Source organism: Rosa chinensis, chromosome 7, assembly GCF_002994745.2.
Source record: "Rosa chinensis cultivar Old Blush chromosome 7, RchiOBHm-V2, whole genome shotgun sequence".
Classification (NCBI taxonomy): domain Eukaryota; kingdom Viridiplantae; phylum Streptophyta; class Magnoliopsida; order Rosales; family Rosaceae; genus Rosa; species Rosa chinensis.
In genome coordinates, this window is record NC_037094.1 from 53,808,049 (window position 1) to 53,829,353 (window position 21,305).

A 21,305-nucleotide genomic window follows, 5' to 3' on the forward strand; every position below is an offset into this window, starting at 1 on the left:
TCTCACAACTAGGCTCACCTTAGTAGAATACGATGTCTAGGTAACAGGCTAGGAATTTATCCCGGGTGTTGTGCAGCGTTCTAAGTGAGTCTTGCTCTACCAAACCAGCACCTATTCTCACCTGGTCGTATTTCAAAAAGAGTTACCGAACGGTTAAGTGTTGAATTTTGTGCTAAGCTTGGAACTACGCAAACATTGCTCTTAGTTTGGAATTGCGCCAAACTTAATTTGGAACTACGCCAAATTCGTTACAACTAATTTGGAATTACGTCAATTCAAAATCCTTGTCCCTTTTGCTTTCTACTTATAAGTTCTAGTTTGATTCTAATCTTTTAGAGGCGCCATTAAAGCTCTTTCGATAAAGAAAATGAAGTTGGTGAAAAAACGAGTTTTAGAGAAAATTGCATAAATTTGAGAAAAAATGCGTATATAGTTAAGCAAGCTCTAACAATTGCAATTTGCAAAAGTTAGGAAAACTTGTGCAGTTACTCTTTTTAGTGTGATGATTTGTCTATTTTCGTGCATTCTTGTTTACTTATGTTTTTAATTTGTGGGCTATTTAGGTGTTTATGTCCATACCTCCCCCTCTTGGCAATAATTTGCACGGTTTATACGTACTCTCATCAAGTGATCAAGAACTCACCTTCCGATAAGAGTTCAAGTGATACTTTCGAGGTAGAAAGTCCGGTCCTAGTGGTTAACAATCTCACCACATTGGAAATGATTTTGGCACTAGATAGGGAGGTGAGACAAGAAAACCCTAATATAAACCATAATGTCATTCACCCTCAAGTATAAACGCTAAATGGCATTAGAATTGAAGATTACAAGAACTGGCAAAGCACTTCTTAAATTCATCAAGCTCAGACAACTTGGCTAAAATCCTCCTTTGTTGGCTAGTGTAGGAAGCAAGAAATAATTGGATTTTCAGAAATATAAAACCTCATCTTGGTTGAGTCTTCAATCTAGTTGCTCAATTTGGAAGAGACTATTGGAGTGCCTGCTCAACTGCTTCCTCACCCCTCAAGACCCGGGAATCAGCTAAAGATAAAATGAGAGCCTCCTCTATTGAGTAGTGTGAAGTTTAACTTTGATGGTTCAATTAGACAAAGCCAAGATGCTGCTGCCTCCGGATTTGTAATTAGAGATGCAGAAGGATGTGCTAATTGCTAGTGCCAAATATATTAGTTATAGTAATGTTTTGCAAGCTGAAGAGTCAAGCTTAGGAGCAGGCTTAAGAGCTACAGTTCAAGCAGGCTACAAACAACTTCTCATTGATGGTGACTCCAAGAGCCTTATATGACTGCATTAATAACACTTCACCAGTTCACCCCTTCGGCCCTTCCCCTGGAGAATCAAGACAAACATATCCAATATTTTGTCACTTATTGCAAAAAATAAAATAAAATAATAAAATAAAACCGAGGGCACGACGTCACCATCTGCTTTTGGATTTTCATCTTTGGAATATAACGGCAGGTTCCAATATCAAAGGAAGGAAGAGCCCACTCTTTTCAGGGGCTCCAGTCACACGCAGTGAGCTGCGATAAATAATATTACTTCCCAGTTCGTACATTAATCCCCTAAAAACCACAACCAACGTAACCGCAAACGTCACAGAGCATCTCAATCATCATAAAACAATTGCTCTAAATACGCATTAGCCATCGCATTAGCCATCAAAGTGACACTGACGATGAACCCATTTACAACGTTATTGTTTCCGAGCAGCCGACGTTGTCTTCTAGCTCACTCTCAGACGTATAAAGACCCCATTGTGTCTTCCCTTCGTTTCCACACCAGAACAATTATAACTCCAACAAGTTATGGCTAACCAAGCTCCCACACTTCCTCTTCTCACTCCTTACAAGTTGGGAAAGTTTGATCTTTCTCACAGGTAAACCTGCTTGATCTTTCTCTCTGCATTGCATGTTACATTGGTTGATATTGCTTAGAGCCCAAGAACAGGTTTTGGTTTTCTCATCTTCCAAATTTGAATTGGGTCATTTTGTTTGTGCATTAGTTGGGCATGTTACGCTATGGGTTTTGGTTTGTAAACTCAGAAGATGTGTTTGTGGAAAATCCGAATTGAACAAGGAATGAGAAAGTTTACTGCTTAAGTATGAAAAAAAGTCATGTTATGATTGATTGATGTAGTTAGATACTTGCTTAATCTTACTCTACATTATAGAATGATGATGTTGCCAAGACCCAATGAATCTAAGGTTTTGATGAATTTGTGTGTTGGGTCATGATTAGCCATAATATGATCCGAGTTTGGTTGTGTAAACTTAGCAGACCAGGTGTTCGAGGAAAGTCCCAATTGAGAGAACTAGGAAGCTGAAAAAGTTTACTTCTTTTTGTGTATTGTAAAAGGATTTTTCACTGGTAGGGCAGCATCTTCTTTAACCGTGGAGATGATAATGTGGAACCTTCAGTGGCTAGGTTTGTACTATTGTTACGTAGCATTAGCATATTCACATCACTTCAATTCTTAGATGACCAGTTGTTTGCGAAAAGTCCCAATTGGTGAACAAAAAATGAAATAGTTGACTGCTTTTTTTTTTCTCAAATTAGTTTAGCTATTCTTATTGCTCGTAGCTTAGCTTACAGTGGTTCTGTCTTTTTAACATATTATTCACTACTAATTAGGCATCTTCTGCCACCATGCATTTGTTCAATCTTTCAGCTTGAATGAACAATGGAGACCATACTTTCAAACTTTGGAGAGTTCAGAAAGTTGATTGTTATACCTTTATAACTAAAATATTGCGAATAGTATGTGTGGTAATTAAGCAGGACAAAGACAGAAATTATAACCAGTGAGCTTCAATTTTGAAACAAATTATCTGCATATATGATGACTAGGACTACACATTAATAATCAATCAATGTTTCCATTAGACGGGGATGGTACATGTGTGGGGTGTGAATCCAGAAGGGTTCATTACAACTGAACTATGTTGCTTTAAATTCATCGCTGAATTTCTTATTTTAGTTGTATTTGATTACTAAAAGTAAGTATCCTTTCTGCCTCAAGCATTTCATAATCCGTTTTATGCTTGTTAATGTTTCATATTTTGTTTGGTTAAGAATATATGATAATATTTTCAATGCTAGTTATGTTATCGCTTTTTGTAACTTGTCAGGAAGATGTAATTCCATAGTATTGATGGTTGAATTAATAAGTGTGTAATTTGTTTATCCATTCCAGAGTTGTTTTACCGGCATTGACTAGACAGAGATCATATGGATATGTTCCCCAGCCACCTGCCATCTTATATTACTCTCAGAGAGCATCCAAAGGGGGTCTTCTCATAACTGAAGCCACTGGAGTTTCTGACACAGCACAAGGGTAACTTCATGAATAGCTATCTGATCTTTGCAACTTCCCCATTTCAACTATCTGATCTTTTATTTGTTTCTTTCATATGTGAAGGTATCCAGATACCCCTGGTATATGGTCAAAGGAGCAAGTTGAAGCATGGAAACCCATTGTCAATGCTGTATATGCTAAAGGGGGTGTCTTCTTCTGTCAGATTTGGCATGTGGGGAGGGTTTCAAATAGTGGTGCGTTCCTGACTTATACCTTTTTGACTTGACTTTATCATGGAAACTCTTGTGAGCATATGTGACTTATTAGACTAGTGTAGCATTTGAAAGCTAATTGTTCTTCCTTAGTTTAATGGGATAACATAAAGTTTCAATGTGGAAGAAGTTGGATAAGTTAAAATAACTCAGAATTCAGAACTAGTGTAGCATCTGCTATGCCTCATAACAAGTGAATGACTGTGGCTGATGACATCTCGTTTCTCTGTTGGCAAGATATTATGGTTTCTTAAGATCTCAGATTGGTTTCTATGGAACCATTTTATGCCAAGTCAACCTGGAGAATAACATGAAACATGGATATATTTGATTGGGTCCAGAGAACATGCATTGCATAGTAACTGTATTTTACTGAACGATTTGAACCTATCCTATTATAAACTTCTTTTTGACCAATGTTATTATTTATCAATGTTGCTTGACTGCTTCTGCTATGGGGCTGTTGTAGATCAATGAATTTGATGTTCCTTCAATATAATATATTCTGTCTCATGGTGATTCTGTTCCTCTTTGCCTATAGGCTTTCAGCCAGATGGGCAAGCACCAATCTCTTCTACTGACAAGTCCCTAACACCCCAAATAGGATCTAATGGTATTGATGTTATGCAATTCACACCTCCAAGACGATTAAGGGCAGATGAAATTCCTCAAATTGTCAATGATTTCAGACTTGCTGCAAGGAATGCTATGGAAGCTGGTAATCTTTTTTAAGTTAAATATGAAATGAATTTACATGTCCGTATTATATCAAAGTGGTGCACCAAAAATGTCTTGTTCGAAGATAGAAAAGTTGTAGTAGAAAAATAAAATTTACAGGTCTTCTAGGAATATCAATTTCTTACTTTCACTTCGTTATATGATCAGTAAGTTATCATCTTCTCTTCATTTTGGTTTTGGGGAATGACAAATTTCATAAATCTTCCTTACCATAATATTTTTGTTTATTGATTTCATAGGCTTTGATGGAGTTGAAATTCATGGCTCCAGTGGCTTCCTTATCGATCAGTTTTTAAAAGATCAAGTAAATGATCGAACAGACCAATATGGTGGATCTCTAGAAAGGCGTTGCCGATTTGCACTAGACATTGTTGAAGCTGTTGTCAACGAGATAGGAGCAGATAAAGTTGGAATTAAATTATCTCCATTTGCCAACTATATGGAATCCGGAGATTCTAAACCAAAGGAATTGGGCCTTTATCTAGTCAATTCCTTGAACAAATATGGAATTCTGTACTGCCAAATGATTGAGCCAAGAATGAAGACACTTGGAGACAAAATTGAATGTCCCCACAGTCTTGTACCCATGAGAAAGGCTTTTAATGGTACTTTCATTGCTGTTGGCGGTTTTGACAGGGAAGATGGGAACAATGCTGTGGCTGAAGACAGTGCCGATCTTGTTGCTTTTGGTCGTTGGTTCTTGGCTAATCCAGATTTGCCAAAGAGATTTGAGCTTAATGCTCCTCTAAGTAAGTACATCAGAGATACATTCTACATATCTGATCCGGTTCTTGGTTACACTGATTATCCATTTCTTGACAGCACTGCTTGAGTTTCCAGCTGAGTATGTGAAGCTTGAACTCACTTATATATTATTGCTGCATTGGTCTGCTTTAAAGTTTTTTTGTTACTTTTCTTTCGTGGTATGTACAAGTAAAATACCAAGGGGCAGAGGCTGGTTGACCAGACTGTAGAGTTCTCAGTTGGTATAGTGTTTGCTGTTTGATATTGTAAATTGTGGTATTCTCCATATGCCCTGTCAAGTGTCTAATTGTAGTTTGTGGCTACGTGAAGATGCAAACTGATTGTAGCCTTGCACAAGATGAATTCAATAAGTTGTGGTATTCTTTTGACTTGTTGGAACTACTGGATTTCTGTTATGTGTATCTTAATAATGAGAGATATAACTTCTGAACTTTTCTGTTCATATTAACTTGTGATTGGAAATACATTATAAGGGAAAACTAAAATTTAAGAATCCATGGCCATCCTATAACTTATACTCTTGCACGATCATGATTCTTCACCATCATATCGGTCAAAAGTCCTGTATGAAGATGAAGTTTTATCTTTTCTGGTGATTGTGAGCTTTGTAGCCAAGTTTTTTGAAGTTTAACTTTTAAAGAATAATGGATTGTGAATTTGGGCAGGTCTAGACTCTGGAGATGGTGAAGAAAGCATGCAAATGTCCCATCCAGATTCTACACTCACATGAAACCAGTCTGATTATTTCACAGGTAGATGTTCCTCACACACACAGATACATGTATTTTCATATTAGAATGGGAGGAGAGTTTGAAGTTGGAAATTTTACCAACAATATGTTGGACTGAAATTCATACTTTCTATTTTCCAAAATTGTTTTGGCATCAGACTTTCTACTGTACTTCTCACAAAAAACAAAAAAAAACAAAAAAAAAAATCATCCCATAAATAGCAGCCCTTGCCCGCCGAGAACCCAAACCCTGCCTTCCAGAAAATCACTGGTCTGGTTTAGCGGTGCGGCAGCTGCTCTCTCTCTCTCTCTCTCCCTCTCTCTTTGTGTTCGTCATCAGAAAATCTGAAAATGGAGGAGGACGGAGGAGAAGCAAAGGCAAAGGCAATGTTATGCGAAGAGTCCAAAATAATTACGATTATATTAAATTTTCTATTAGAATATTTGTTGAGTGATTTTCGGTTTGAGATTTACTTGGGAAATTTTTATGTTTTTGAGTAAATTTAATTTAAGAAATATTCATTTTCCGCGAGAATTATCTAATTTCCAATAGAAAAATTTTATATACACATCCCTAATTACTTAATGCACACCCCTAAATATTTTTCTTTTATCAAATTTTCATCATATCGCTCCTCATTAATAAATAAATAAAAACATAATTAAGGAAGTACAAAAAATAATACTGGCCAGTTAAGTTCGTTTCTTATTGTGAGGGAATGTTTCGACCCAGCAGAGCTGTGCTAGGGCTGAGAGAGCGCCACCCTCGGGCTTGGCCTCTCTGTGCCTCTCTTCATCTTGTATGGAGCACACCTACGGCGTCTCCTTTGGGGGTTCCTAAATCAAGATAAGCTTGCACTGTGTCTTCTCTGTCGCGGACTCCTTCAGCGCCATGGTGGTTGGTAGGCATAGTGGTTTGTGTCCTACCAGAGTTTTTGCCTCTTGATGTTAGTGGTGGCTCACGGAGACCAAGGCGGGCAAGGCTTAAAGGTCAAGGTATAGTTCTAGAGTCGCAAGCTAATTTGATTCTACCATGGCGGAAGGGATCGAAGTTTTCGTCTGGGTCAGGTCAAACCCTATTCAAGTCTCTTTCCACGAATGGCAGCACCACCATTGTGGTTGTTTTTCGGTTATTCGGCGTTTGTTGTTTGTCTGGTGGCAAAGATGTAGATGGGCAATTGTTGATATGCCTTTTGGATGGTCCGGTTTCTGTGGCATGGTCGTTGGTTTGGCTAGATCGACTGGTTCACACTCTCGTTACCGGCAGGTTGAAGGCACGGGGTATGTCAGCATTCTCTCTCTGCCTAGGTCGTTTGGTTGTATAGGAATCGAGAGCTTTCTAGTTCCTTGGAGCCGGTTGACCGGAGGCATGGTGGTAGGTTGGTGCAAAGAGCAGAGTCACTATTGCGTTGGCTACAAGGACGAACCCTAATTGGGTGTGGGCTTGGCTCTACTTTCCTGACTTGGGCTTGGGCCCTGATGGGTTGACTAAGGCTACAGAGTGTGGGCTTATTCTGTTTTGGATTCAAATTTGGGATTCCAGTGGATTTCTTATAAAGATTTGGGATCCAAGACGACATATCCAATTGTTATTTAATTTTGTTAGGCTGCAAAAATCATAATCTCTTAGGGTTTTTTTTTTTTTATCTTGCTTCGGAGATTACTAATCTTTGTTTGGAATAAAAGTGCATGAACTGTCTAAAAAGTTGGTGTACTGGGGGTACTCTGAGAAACGATTCTTTCTGCAACCCCTTAGGGGTGTTTCGATTTTGTACTGCTTGCTGAATCTATGTAATAGGAATCTTAGGGTACTCTGAGAAACGATTCCTTCTGCAACCCCTTAGGGGTGTTTCGATTTTGTACTGCTTGCTGAATCTATATAATGGGCTGAACTCTCTTCATTTAAAAAAAAAACAAAAAAAAAACAAAAACAAAGAAAAGTTTACAAAAATAAAATAAGAATTAAATACTTGTTTTAGGAAAAAGGAACAGCAGAAAGAATTGGGAGAATGAGTTGTGCTTTCATTGATAAAAGGGGCCTCTTTATATAGAAGATTACAAGCATAGAATCAGTCTTACAAAGAAACATAATTGTACAATAATTTGGATATCTACGAGACTAATTAGCCCAATTACAACTCAGACAAGTAACTAGAGTTTGGGCTAGACACAGAATCTAGGTGTCCTTAAACACTTCCCCTTGTGTCACCCAAACGCGGTGCTCCTCTCATTGCCTCTTTAAAAGCCTTGCCGAGTAACAAAAACCCAGTGGGATAAAAATAACCTCGGTCAAAGGGGAAAAAGAGTACAACACACCCATCACATTTTGAGATTATACATGTAGACATCTCCCCCTGATGACTACGATCATAAGAGTTCGGATAACTTCTGCAAACGATGCTACCAACATGTTTCTTGAAAGTGGACTTAGGCAATGACTTAGTGAACAAGTCAGCCACACTGTCCTCAGATCGAACCTAGTTCACTTTGATCTTATGGAAAGTCTGTTGCTGCTGATTATGCTTGGTGTTGTCGCCTTTGATGTAGCCTTACTTTATTTGTCCAAAGCAATCATCATTATCCCCATAAATGCTTGTAGGCTTATCTTGTGGTAGACTTTAAACCACAATTGCTTCGAACATACGTAATTATGGATCCAATCCATATACATTCACGAACTACTTCGTGAAGAGTAATAATCTTTGCAAGGTTCAAAGATATAGCGACTAGGGTTTGTCTGTAGAGCTCCAAGATATTGCGGTCTTACCTATGGTGAACACATAACCAGTTTAGAAATGACATTTATGTAGGTCAGAGAGGTACCCAGAATTAGCAAAACCTTCCAAAACATTAATATCGTTTTGGAATGGGGATAGAACACGCAGGCCATTGTTGGCGCCGTTCCTGGTGTGTGATGGGTCTGAATCCATCATCTTTTTGTAGGAATAGAACAAGCCCATATCAATCGTACTACTTAGGTATCGAAAGATATCTTTAACACCAGTCCAATAGCGACGCGTTGGCGTAGAGCTATATCTAGCTAACAAGTTCACTGCAAATAAGATGTCTGGTCTTGTTCATTGAGCTAAGTACAATAATGTGCCTATTGTACTCAAGTGCGCCTATTGTACTCAAGTAGGGCACTTGTGGCTCTAGCTCATCTTCGTCATCATCCTTTAGACGAAGAGAATCATTTTTTAGGATCAAGACTATGGACGATCATGGGTGTGTTTGAAGGCCTTGAACTTGTCAAAACGCCTAAGCATCCATCAACACGATGCTTAAGTTTCAAACCGAGACATAATTGTGTTCTCTCAAGATCCTTCATCTTAAACTCAGATTTCAAGTGTTTAGCGGTTTCCCTTAACTCCTTAGGGGCTTCCAATAAAGATTATGTCACCAACATGAACCTCAATAGAAACCGTAACTTTTTTTAGAAACGTGCAGGCATTAACATATCCCTTCCCAATTAAGTAATCACTTTAGTGAGCGTTTCAACCTCATTACAAACGTGCTCTGTGGTCTAGAGCTACTTAACTTGGGTGAATGAAGTTCATCATGAACCTTCATGTATATTCCATATCGATCTAGGTTCCGATAGAGATACGTAGTGACCCCATTCATACGCTGCATGTCAGTTATTCAGAAACTACCAAACTGACAGGGTAGTGGAGTGCAATAGCATCCATTATGAGAAAATATGTCTCATCATAGTCGATTTCAGGGTGTTTTGTGAGAAGCCTTGCGCCATGAGGCTAGATTACAATATCTTTTTCTCATCACGCTTTCTAAAGAAGACCCATTAGTCAACAGGTTTTATATTAGAAGGTGTTGGCATCACTGGCTCAAAAAACCTTCCTCTTTGAAAAACCTAGATCGCATCTTTTCATTTAGGCCAAATTTCTCTAAGTTGGTATTCATTCATCAACGGAGCATGGCTCGATATCATCGGACTCAATAAACTCATGCGCAACGACAAGCGCAAATACAGCATCAATCATGATGCGGTTTTTATCCCATGTCTCATGTACAATAGTGTAATTTTCAGAGAGCTCTATATTCTCAAGAATAGGTTCTAACATTGAGGCGTCCCCCAACGATAACCATGAGATGGATTTTGAGTATTGATGATCAAAGAATTTGATTGTGCCAAAGTATCCTTCGAACCCACAGGCCTCCTATGCATCCTAGCTGGGGCCATGGCCTGTGATGCTAGAATGCCACTCTCTATGGCGTTGGTATCATGCCTACCTCTATGTAGGGTGGCGTTACGTCCTCTCATAGGGATGTCCATCCTTGCAGGCATATTTGCAGCAGATATGTGTGATCTCGTCACTTTAGCGGGGATTAAGATGAGACATAGTGGGGATAGGCCAGGACAATTTCTGTCGTTCCTGCTGAACATCCATGTTCTTATCTCCCCCTAACAACAAGAAGACTGTCTCATCAAAGTGACAATCCGCAAGACATGCGGTTAAGAGATTGCCTAGCGAGGGTATGAAGTGGCTGACAATTGTTAGAGTCTCAAATCCAACGTAGTGGCCTATCAGTCTATGAGGACTCATCTTAGTGCGCTGTGGCTGCGCAAGAGGCATACAAATGGCTCACTCAAATGTGCGCAAGTACGAGATACTTGTACCCTGTAACGCCCTTAAAATTTTAAAATAGAAGAAATATTTTCTATTTGGATGTTTGGAATTGTTTAAAGAAAATAAATAAACAATATATAATTGAAATGAAACCTCTAATTGAAGGTCTCGAGTTTAAATGGTTGTATAACTTTTTAGACACCCGAATTAAAATTTATGAGATTGTTGGGTTAGTAGAAAATAAAATAATAATAATGTTATCAAAAGCAATATGAAATGTTGCAATGAGGGCCGTTCATTCTTCCACTGCCTGATCATGATCATTCATTTGACTTCATTAGTGTTATATAAATACTTGTATATGCCAGATGGAGGGGGGAGAAAAAAAAAAAAAAAGGGGTACTCTGGATCTTTCCAGAGGTGCCTTTCTTTCTCGGCATGCCGACTCTCTTTCTCGGCTCGCCGACTCTACCTCTCAACGTCGTTGGATCATAGATTTGGTTTTGACAATGGTTTCGGCGAGGGTTATGAGGTGATTCTAGTCCCTTCTTGCCTTTGCAGCCGCTAATGGTGATTAATCGTAGATGATGATAAGATCGAATGATCGATCCAGGTATCAATCTTGTAGATCGTGTGCTTTTTCTTTGTTTTCAATGGATATTCCAGATAATAAAGATAATAGTAAGAAGAATCTCAATATAAGATATTGGAGTGAGATTGATTTTTTTTTTAATTCACTCTTTCATTTTATCCGGGTGCGAGGTGTTACATACCCAGTCAGTAGCTGTAATGCAGAGATAGATTGAGTGGCGGTGGGTTGTAGACGAACTAGCATAACTCCATGCAATATTGCATAACCCCAAGCGGATATAAGGAGATTGATGAGCATTACCAATGTTCGGGCTACCATTGTAGTTGTTTCTGCGAGACCAATTGGGTGTGTACATGGGAATATGATGTCCAACATCAATCCCAGTGCAAAACTCTCTAGCATTGTCAAGTCCCATTGACTGAATGGGACGATACGGGGAGTGAACCTGTCACCATATGATCTGTGGTAGGAGTGTAGTATAAGCAGCATTACTAACTTGATGCATAAACTCTCGCAAGCGTACGAATCGTTGTCAAGTAAGGGAAGTATTTGGACTTTAGTTATCGTACCTCGGGAATTAGGTGTTGGACCTAACAGAGGTAATTGGCGCTAGAATAACTTAAAAGCATACAATGAAAAATAAAAATAAAATAAAGTAAAGTAATATTTATAAGGCACCAAGCCTCTGCAATGCTCGGCTTAGCTCACACTAAGCCTAATCAAAGCCACTAACTTGTAGTCCAAATGAGTTATGCATAATGGAAGGTAGAATTTTGTTCGGGAGTTTTGAATTGGGAATTGACTAAATTAATTATATTGCAAACTAAAATAAAAGTAAACAACTAATTATCAAGCAAGAAATTAATTTGGATTTTCAAATTAATAGGAACATGGGAGTGTCGGGTGATTCACACTAACTATCTTGTAAATATCAATACCAATTTCACAAATGCATGCATTTCCTATATGTGCCGAGTCCCGTATCTAGTACCGGTTAAGGCTACTAAACTAATTATCCTTTCGGTATATTAACTATGCCGGTTATGGCCACAATCAACTCTCTAATTTGGGCATTTCACCGATCAAGGCCTCAATATCCAAAATTAGAGGCCTAGAGCAAGATAATAGAGACCCAAGCAAACTTAGCTACAATTAAGCTAGCTAATGGTTGCCTCACTTAAATCCTAGATGCCACAAGATTAATAAGTTGTCAATTTATCAATCTATTCATCACAATTGCCCACAACATAATTTCAAAGGGCGACAAAGCCTAGAAACATGCTTCTAAGGACCAATAAATTCGGATTTAAAGCATACACAATGGAAATTGCATTTATTAAAAGTAAGGCATCAATATTTATACAAGATGAGTTAGGGCTTCACAACCCTAACTCCCAAAATTGAACTACTCACTCATAATTAAAATAAAATTTAACATCAAAACCATGTACAATCAAAATAGATGAGAAGAGAGAGGATAAGCTTTGCTTAATTTCAACAATGCTAGAAAGCAAAGAAAACTAAGCTAGCTTGAATCCTCCTAATTACCCAAGATGAAATTAAGGTCTTGATGATCTTCCTTGATGAAATTTGAGAAGAGCCTAATAATTTAATGTGGAAGAGTAAGTGAAATGGGAGAGTGGGTGAGAGAGTTATGGAAAAGTGGTCGTTGTAGCTATTGTAGCAGAAGAGAGAGAATTGGGGTGTGCTGCGCCTGCGACTACTGTAGGGTTAGAGAGAGAATTGGGGTGTGGTCCGATATATATGGCCATATATGGGGAGAGGAATCAAAAATGGGTCGTGTTCTCTCTGTTTTGAAGAGAGGGGACTAAGGGAGAGTGTAATTGATAATGGGTGGCTGTGATGGATCCTAGAAGGAAGAGAAGATCCTAGGCCTCCATTTTTGCGTGATGGAAAAGAGGATCAAGTCTTGGATGGTTGAACACGTGCAGCATGTAATTGGCAAAAGCCAATTAACCAATCAGTGTGTAATTGCTGGCACGTGCAATTGGCTTAGGCATGCATGGTTAAGTAAATTAATAGTTAATAGGCATGCATAATTAACGAAACTAATAGTTAATTAAGACAATTGTTTCTTCTTCCGATCTTCAAGCACATCCCCACATATATAAACTATTAAACTTTGGGTAGTCAGATTCCGCATCCTCGCTCGAGTTGACTAATGTTGGCCTTTTGTTCTTTTGTCGATAATTTCAATTAGCTCCAATTTCGCCTCATTTTCTCATTTTCCGTAATTCCTCTTATTTTTTACAAAATAAATAAAAGTGGATTAATTACATAATAATTGACAAGAGGATTAACTTAATTCTAGTATTTTAGATATAATAACACGTGTAATCAATTACAAGTGGACAATGGTACAACACGTGACCAACGTGTTTGCGTGTCAACCAACATCATGAAATATTTAAACGTTCGCAAGTTGGTTGAATCAGTCCACAGAATCGCCTTGGATTCTATGTACGAACAGAAAGAGTATTGTCGTATCCTTTGCATAGGACAGTCTCAATCCTAATTTCCATGAGGAATCAGGCTTTGTAGAATGAGCGAGAAGCCTTAGAAGCAACCAATGAGGATTTTGGTTGGACATGAGCATCTGAACATTATTGGAAGCAAAGTTAGTGGCTACTACATAACCAATGGCGCCATCACCATGATAGACGCCATTTATGGCATCATGGATTGGATCGTTACCAGCCCTAGGGCAGTGGTGGACGACGGTGGGGCTAGAGACAGCGACGGCGGTCACACTTTGTCTATGAATCAACCTTTGATTTTTGCTTCATTTCGCTTGAAAAAGAATGGATGTCCGTGTGAAGTCTTTAGTAAACAGATCATCATATCATGACTAGGATGACCTATCCTGTCATGGCAAAGCCAATATGTGTCTAAATCCAAGAGATCTTCTCTCATAACTTTATTGGATTTAGTTGCTCGATAGTGATGACATAAAAATCCACTAGAGAGACACACAAGTTTCTCTAAGATGCGCCTTTATTCGTAATCATGAGTGGAAATACAAAGGAACTCCTTTCCGTTCTCTACATGCGTTTTCGCATGGAATCTGTTGGCTCAAATGGCTTAATAGCGTAGAGAGTTTCTGTGACGGTAATCAAGGTGCCATTTAGCAAGCGGAATTTGGGCCGTTCCATATCCTTGAACTAATTCTGATGACCTAACCATCGTAGTCACGAAGTAATATGCTCAGAATCAAAATGGAGTCATAATGAAAAGAACTTGAATTTTACACATAAGTCAACGGAGTACATCAATTAATTCTTAACCAAACCAATAAGAGAATTTAATCCAAATACTAGCTAATGCAAAACAATGGTGGTCGTTTGACTTCGTTCGGTAACTCACTACACCAAAAAGGGTCTTTTACGGCCCACAATGTGTGCCGTAAAAGGGTATTTATTGCGCACAAAGGCAGGCTGTAAATGCCGGAGCCGTAAAAGACGTAGCTCATTTACGGCACACTAAAATGTGCCGTTAAAGTGCATCCAAGAACGCCGTGAAAGTGATATCGGAAATGTCACTCATGTTATTTACGGCACATGTTGCACGCCGTAAAAGACTTGATTTCGTTCCCATTTAAGGCGTATAATGTGTGCCGTAAAAGTGTGATTGAGTTCCCATTTAAGGCGCAGCTTGCACGCCGTAAACAAGGTTTTTTTTTAATAAAAAAAAATATATATTTCTACCAATTTCACATTTGTATCACCATATCCATATGACAAATTAGATGTAAGAGAAACATTTCAATCAGATTTCATTATAAGTAATTTCATTTACAAAATGACAATTAAAAATGTACAAGTAGCAGTACTCAGTACATCAATCAATCAAACTCTAACTCTACAAGTTCAATTCACATATCAGTTTCATTTCAGCAAACAGATCAAGGACTACCACCCTCCCTACAGGAACATAATGTAAAAGTGTCTAGAAAGAAGTATGTTCCATTGTTAACGACAGCAGATAAATAAAAGGGAACAATATACCCAAAACAAAAATTGAAAATATAACCTTCATTTGTGCAGGCCTCCAGAATGGATCATGTGAAAATAACCACCCCTGCAGAATTAGTCATTAGCATACCAAAACATAGTACAGTCCAGTAACTTTCCAGCAACTCTACAAGTAACTAACACATAAGGAAGTCATCATAATCAAGGTCAAAAGTGAAAAATACTTGTAGCACAAATTCTAGATACACTACTAAAAACAATTGCTTTTGCGACCCCTATTTTGCGACGGCAAATTGAGCTTTTGCGACGGAAAAAACTTTTCGCGACGGCAAATTGAGCTTTTTGCGACGGAAAAACAGGCGTTGCAATAGGTGGCGTCACAAAATCCAATTGCTACGGCAATTTTCCGTTGCAAATACTTTTTTGCAACGGTTTTCTCTTGCCGTCGCAAATTTATTGTTTTGCGACGGCCCATTTGCTACGGTGACTTCCGTCGCAATGTGTATTTCAGGATAATCCATGTGGAGGTATTTGCGACGGCATGATTGCCGTCGCAAAAACGAAATTTTTTTTATAAAAAAAAAAAAATGGTGCTAATTGCACCATATTTTCATTTTAAGAACATGCAAAAATGAAAACTATTATACATGCATCTGAAGTTAAATTACAATATCAAATCCATTATAACTAAACCATTGCTGAATATACTCCCCAAATTTCACAAGGACACAATTCCTCAACACATACTCCCTAGATTTCACATACTCCCCATTGCTAAATGTGTACAGCATTCACAACGCAGAAGAAGACTGTAAAAATAAAGCAGGATCAGTATAGTTGAACATTATTTCAGCAGAAGTGATACAATTGCCAAGAAGAAAGAAGTAATTACCTATTAAAGAGTTGCACATTAATATATATAAGAAAGTCTGAGTGTAGATCTTCTTGACAAGAATAAGAGGCACCAGGAACCCCCAAACCACAATCAATTTTATGCTTCAAGATGAAGAAAAGAATGAGACCAATTAAATACACGGAGTGGCAAAGCAACAGAAAACCTGAGTGTATATTGAACTCATCTTGTATTAGATAGCCAGTTGATGAAACTGAAGTTGCAAAGCAACAGAAAACCTGAACATAGCAAAGAACATATCTAAATATACACAAAAGTAAAGATTTCAGAAAGACATCAGAATAGGGTGCAGAGGAGGAGAGGAGGGGGTGGTTTGATACAAATTAAAACCCGAATCAACACAATTATCCCTCACAGAAAAGACAAAATGCAGGACAGTCTTTCTCTCCAAAATTTCCGCTGCATGGCATATATCTTCCACAACATAGATACCTATATATATAATAAATAGAATCCATGAGTATTCAAGATTTCATGTCATCCCACAGCAGAAATATGTATCAATGAAGTAATAATGGTATAGTTCAGGACATAACAAAAGAATAAACTAAATTTAGTCCACATATAATATAGAACCAATAGTAATAGATAGTCCTCTGTCTATAAGATATTATAGAACTGATGCTATATATAACACGAAGCTGCAATAAACCAATCTCACCATCATGTTTTGTATATACTATTTAGAAGCAACAATGGTGTTTGACAATGAAAAGATATCTTATGCAACAATACCTATAAGGACTCTAGTATAATAACAAAAATAAGTAATCAATCCCAGGCATACAAAGATCTGAGAATCAACCAATCACTTTTGAGAGCATCAATCACAGCTGTAAACTTCGTGCATACTTGGCTAGGATAAACCAACTACATCTAGCTACAAGCTTTATCGGAATTGTATATAAATATTTATTATTAATAATAAATACACAAGGAGAGAGAACTGTCATAAAAAAACATAGAGCCATAAACAAAAGCACAATATTTGATACTCACTATCATAGACAAATTTTGGGCACCAACTCTCATCAAGGAGCTTGCACTCCTGACGAAAGACAAACACTAGGTGAGGTAATTTCCAAATTGAACCCAAAATTGAAGAGAAATGGGGAGCTCACAAAACCTCAATGATTGATCCAGTTCAATGTTGTTGAATTGACACTCGCTGACGCCATCCCTAAATCCAATACATAACAGTCAACATTGTGACTTACAGTGTAAAAACAACAGATGCTATATCAAACTACATTGCAGTCAAAACCAAACACACCATCATCTGTGTTAGTCTCTTGAACTGACTGGTGGACGTGCAAAACTCATAGGCAGCAAATGGGTCCATTTAATGAAAAACAAAAACGCCAGAAATTGAAACTAAACTTGAGAATTCAAGACCAGATCGTTTCTGCTAATCGCAATGTGGAGCTTCTTTGCCACCTAGCCGATCAAATCAGTCAGCACCGCCTTTATGTTCATATGCACGTCTTCCCTATCAGTCCTCAATTCGCCTCTAAATCTCCGTAAGCTCTTGATGAATGCTATCCCTATTCTCAACAGTGATGAATCCCTAATAGTAACCAAATCAAACCCGAGAAATTGAGAAATTGAGAGAATTGAAAATGGAGAAAGTAAAGGACCTGTTTGGGGAGCATTGAGGCGTGGGCCTTGCTGCCCATGATAGGGCTTTATCGAAGGATATGGACTCGATGAAGCGCTTGATGACGTCGGTGAAGTGCTCGAATGTGTCGATGAAGCGCTTGACGGCGTCGGTGACGCCCTCCTCAAAGTTGCTGCCCTAGACCTTGGCCTCCTTGGGCTTGGTGGTGGCGCATTGGAGGTCGAGCTTGGGCATGGATCTGTGAGACGAGGGTGTGATCGACAAAGGGAAGGGAGTGGTGGACTGGTGGTCAGGTGAGGAAGAGAAGTGTGAGAGTGAGGTGGTTTTAAAAAAAATAGATATTTTTATTTTTGCGACGGTAAGACATAAATGCGTCGCAATTAATAATAAATCTTACTACGGTAAACATCTTCTGTTGCTAATAATAAAAGTTTTTCGCTACGGATAGTTTGCCGTTGCAATTAGTTACCAATTGCGACGGAAATGAATGCCGAAGTAAAAACCCGAAGCAATTGGAATTCTTTTTAGTAGTGATAGTTGAAATTAACTAACTCTATTGGTAACTTCATTAAAGTTCTTTCAAACTGATCTCATTTCATTGGAAACTAAATTTCAAATATAGTGGTCAAAGTTCTGGCTAACAGATAGTTTATGCAGCTTCTTGATTTACCGTATATCAATTCCATAATATGAAGTGATCGACAATTGCAAACCTGAGATAGTTGGGCTTATACTCCCAACTATCTCAGGTTTGCGGAAGCAATTCCAAAAAGACTAAAAGCCAATTAAAATGCATATCTACACATACTGATATAGATTTTTTTTTTTTTTTACCAACTCAAAGTTCTTGTTCTGCACAAATCAGATGGTTTAGTTTGGACTTGGCTAGAGAAATAAAGTAAAAAAACTATTAATGTGAGGTCTAGTCCTCCACTACGACCACGAAATCGACATGTATAACCTTCATCATCACCAGAAAGAAAATCAAAAGTATAAATCAAACATACCTCTCAGTAAAACTCGTGGTCTTTAACTCTATGGTGCGGAAAACTGGAATATAAATTTGAGGTGGGCAATCTGTCCGGATTAAGCAAATACAATTACACAAAAGTAACAGTATGGCTTAAAGCATTTGCAAAAAGACATACAAGATTTTAGCTTGACAAAAACAGTATTCATTGTAGGAACTATACTAGTATAGTACCACCAAAAACAGTATTCCATTTTCAGTATTCCATTGTTACTGAAATGCATGCCATCTGCTTTTGCTTATCTGGATGCTGAGGAAGAATTACTATTTGAGGTTTGCGGCTGGCAGGTACGAATTGTCTTCACACTGTCAAAGAACCTGCACTTATTAGGATCCATGAAACAGATTGCGAATCTGTGATCACCAAATAAAGAATTTGAGTTAAGAGTTTCCTAAAAAAAGTGATCTTAGTACCTCCAAGCAGTAGAGAAAATCTTCATGAGGTTTTGGTGGCAATGATCCTCAGGCAAATTTTCAGCAACAACAATGTGAGGCTACAGATCAGAATGAGTATTAGATGATAAGAAACAAAAGTTCAATTTTTACAAAACCTCAAGAGTTATCAACGTAAACAAGGATATAATTATAACTTTCATAGTACATAGGAGATGATATTATGTCTATATTTTATAATAGCACTGGTCACAAAATTCTTGACATAAACGACCAAAATAGCATCATAGACAAGGCACCAAAAGAATATCATGAAACTAGGAAATGGGATTAATAAAAATAAAACCTACTTGCAACTCTTCCATATCTGATTGAGTCAGGGGATGCTGGCGTCTGACCTTCTTCCCATCTTCATGTACTGCATGCAGATTATGGCATCATCAGTGACTCAACAAATCTTTGAGAGCCTTTACGTACAACAACATAATATGAAGCCAGAGCACAAATAAGTGAACTCACAAGCTTTGAGGAGTTCCGCAATACAGTTGCAAGCTGGGAATGACTACTTATGAGGGCCTTAATCTTCTTGAAAGATGCAACAACAGATATTGGCACTATATCATAATGAATAATAAACAGTTAATAGTGATGAAAACTCAACCCACTGAATTCCAATGCAAAATCAATATACATCCTTGAATATAAAACTGGTTTGCAGCACCACAAACAAATTAGGTATTTCTGCAGGGACAAATCTTGCCCTTTAACTTGAAAGGTAAGCATCATATTAAGTATATTACAGAGCCCACAAACACTGAATCTAACTCTCTCACACACATTTAAAACCATAACAGTTCTCAAAGGAAAGAAACAGTACAAACAGATTAGTAATTACCATGTTCTGGAACACATGTTATCGAATTCCATAAGGACCAACTTCATCCCCATTTCAATTCATCCAATGTCAAATTAAGTTTGCAGCCAACATACTTTTAGACACATATTTGAACACTATTACATAGCATATAATCTGCTATAATAGAAAAATCAAGTAGGGTATACCTTTAGAAGTAGGGAGCTCCTTGCCTTCTTTAGTAAAAAACTCCCTCAACGACACCAATGGTTTCCCCTTGAACTCCTTAACTGTCACCTTCCTCTTATGCGAAAGCTGCGTCACCACAAACGATACCCCAAAAATAAAAAATCAAATAAAATATCGAATTCAAATTAGCAATAAGCGAGACCCGGATTTTGGCATACCCTACAAATCACGAGATCGCCATTTCATCGAACCCACGCTCCTAGTTGCTCTCCTCTGCTACTTTGGACTCCTCGTCGTCTGCTGATTCCGAATCTTCGACTCAGTGGCTTGGTCCATGTCCGATTCTTTCAGGATTAGACAGCAATTTCTGCGGCTGAATTCCGACCTACTTTATGTTCATTCTCAGATCTAAAAGAAACCCAGGATCAAACTCAAAAAGAAACTACAATTTGGTTTTACCTATTACCTACAAAGTGAAAAGGAGAGAAGGATTACCCATCCGTGCTGAGCGAATTTTGCTTTGCTCCGACATTGGATTGAGCTCCTTCGATATGCAGGGCGAGAGAGAGAGAGAGAGAGAGAGAGAGAGAGAGAGAGAGAGAGAGAGAGAGAGAGAGAGAGAGAGAGAGAGCCCTTTTGCCCACAAAATAAAAATTGAATAGGAAGTTTTTGTTTGATAAAAAAAATGTACGTGGGAAGTTTAAGTTTTGGCCCAAATATTGGGCAAGCTGGAAAACCTCTATACGGCGTGCGTTATCTGTGCGCCGTTAATAAGGATATCAAAATTATTTATTTAAGGCGTGCTTTAATTGCATGCCGTAAATAGCTTAAAAATACCTTATTTATGACATGCATTGGAAGCACGCCGGAAATAGCTAAAAACTTTATTTACGGCGTGCAATTAGAGCATGCCGTAAATAAGGTATTCTCTAGAGTTATTTACGGCATGCATTCAAAGCGCGCTATAAATAAGGTACTCTTTATAGTTATTTACGGCATGCTTCACAAGCACGCCGTAAATAAGGTATTCTCTAGAGCTATTTACGGCGCTCTTTAAATGAGCGCCGTAAATGACCAATTTTTACGGCACACATGAATGCACACCGTAAATTTTAAGCGGTAAAAGACTCTTTTTCTTGTAGTGACTCCAAAATAAATATGACCAGGTGAGTAGAGAGATGTCGGTGGAGCAAAGCTTGCTTAAGTACCACTTATCTCAAAACCTTCCTAGACATCATACTCACTTTACATGAGCCTAGTTGAAGAAAAACTTAACCAATGGCATCCACTAATAATACTGTGGAATTGCCATATT

General features: G+C 38.1%; 1 protein-coding gene and 1 long non-coding RNA gene across 5 annotated transcripts; one reads left to right on the forward strand and one right to left on the reverse strand.

Moving 5' to 3' along the window:
- The first annotated feature begins 1,563 nt into the window (after positions 1 to 1,563).
- On the forward strand, positions 1,564 to 5,982 carry LOC112176303 (12-oxophytodienoate reductase 2). Of its 2 annotated transcripts, XM_024314157.2 has the most exons (6): positions 1,564 to 1,897; positions 3,215 to 3,355; positions 3,440 to 3,570; positions 4,130 to 4,306; positions 4,566 to 5,075; positions 5,757 to 5,982. In XM_024314157.2, the coding sequence occupies exons 1-6, from the start codon at positions 1,827 to 1,829 to the stop codon at positions 5,819 to 5,821; spliced, it is 1,095 nt and encodes a 364-aa protein (XP_024169925.1). In that variant the 5' UTR covers positions 1,564 to 1,826; the 3' UTR covers positions 5,822 to 5,982. The 2 variants fall into 2 exon arrangements, with proteins under 2 accessions (XP_024169925.1, XP_024169924.1); XM_024314156.2 differs by lacking the exon at positions 5,757 to 5,982 and having other exon boundaries at positions 1,565 to 1,897; positions 4,566 to 5,470.
- Positions 5,983 to 18,531: 12,549 nt separating this feature from the next.
- Positions 18,532 to 20,593, reverse strand: LOC121050443. 3 transcript variants are annotated; one of them, XR_005802990.1, is made up of 6 exons: positions 20,486 to 20,593; positions 20,209 to 20,398; positions 20,011 to 20,116; positions 19,468 to 19,562; positions 19,299 to 19,366; positions 18,532 to 18,602 (listed from the first exon to the last, which is right to left on the reverse strand). It is a non-coding gene; the product is annotated as an uncharacterized LOC121050443 (long non-coding RNA). The 3 variants fall into 3 exon arrangements; XR_005802989.1 differs by lacking the exon at positions 18,532 to 18,602 and adding an exon at positions 18,979 to 19,049; XR_005802991.1 differs by lacking the exon at positions 18,532 to 18,602 and adding an exon at positions 18,979 to 19,049 and having other exon boundaries at positions 20,209 to 20,363; positions 20,486 to 20,590.
- Between the last annotated feature and the right edge of the window lie 712 nt (positions 20,594 to 21,305).

Excerpts from the sequence above, each read along its gene's own strand:
- LOC112176303 (XM_024314156.2), top strand. The coding sequence starts at position 1,827 with ATGGCTAACCAAGCTCCCACACTTCCTCTTCTCACTCCTTACAAGTTG. Across the intron at positions 1,898-3,214 it reads AAGTTTGATCTTTCTCACAG|AGTTGTTTTACCGGCATTGA; the intron begins GTAAACCTGCTT and ends TATCCATTCCAG. Across the intron at positions 3,571-4,129 it reads GGGGAGGGTTTCAAATAGTG|GCTTTCAGCCAGATGGGCAA; the intron begins GTGCGTTCCTGA and ends CTTTGCCTATAG.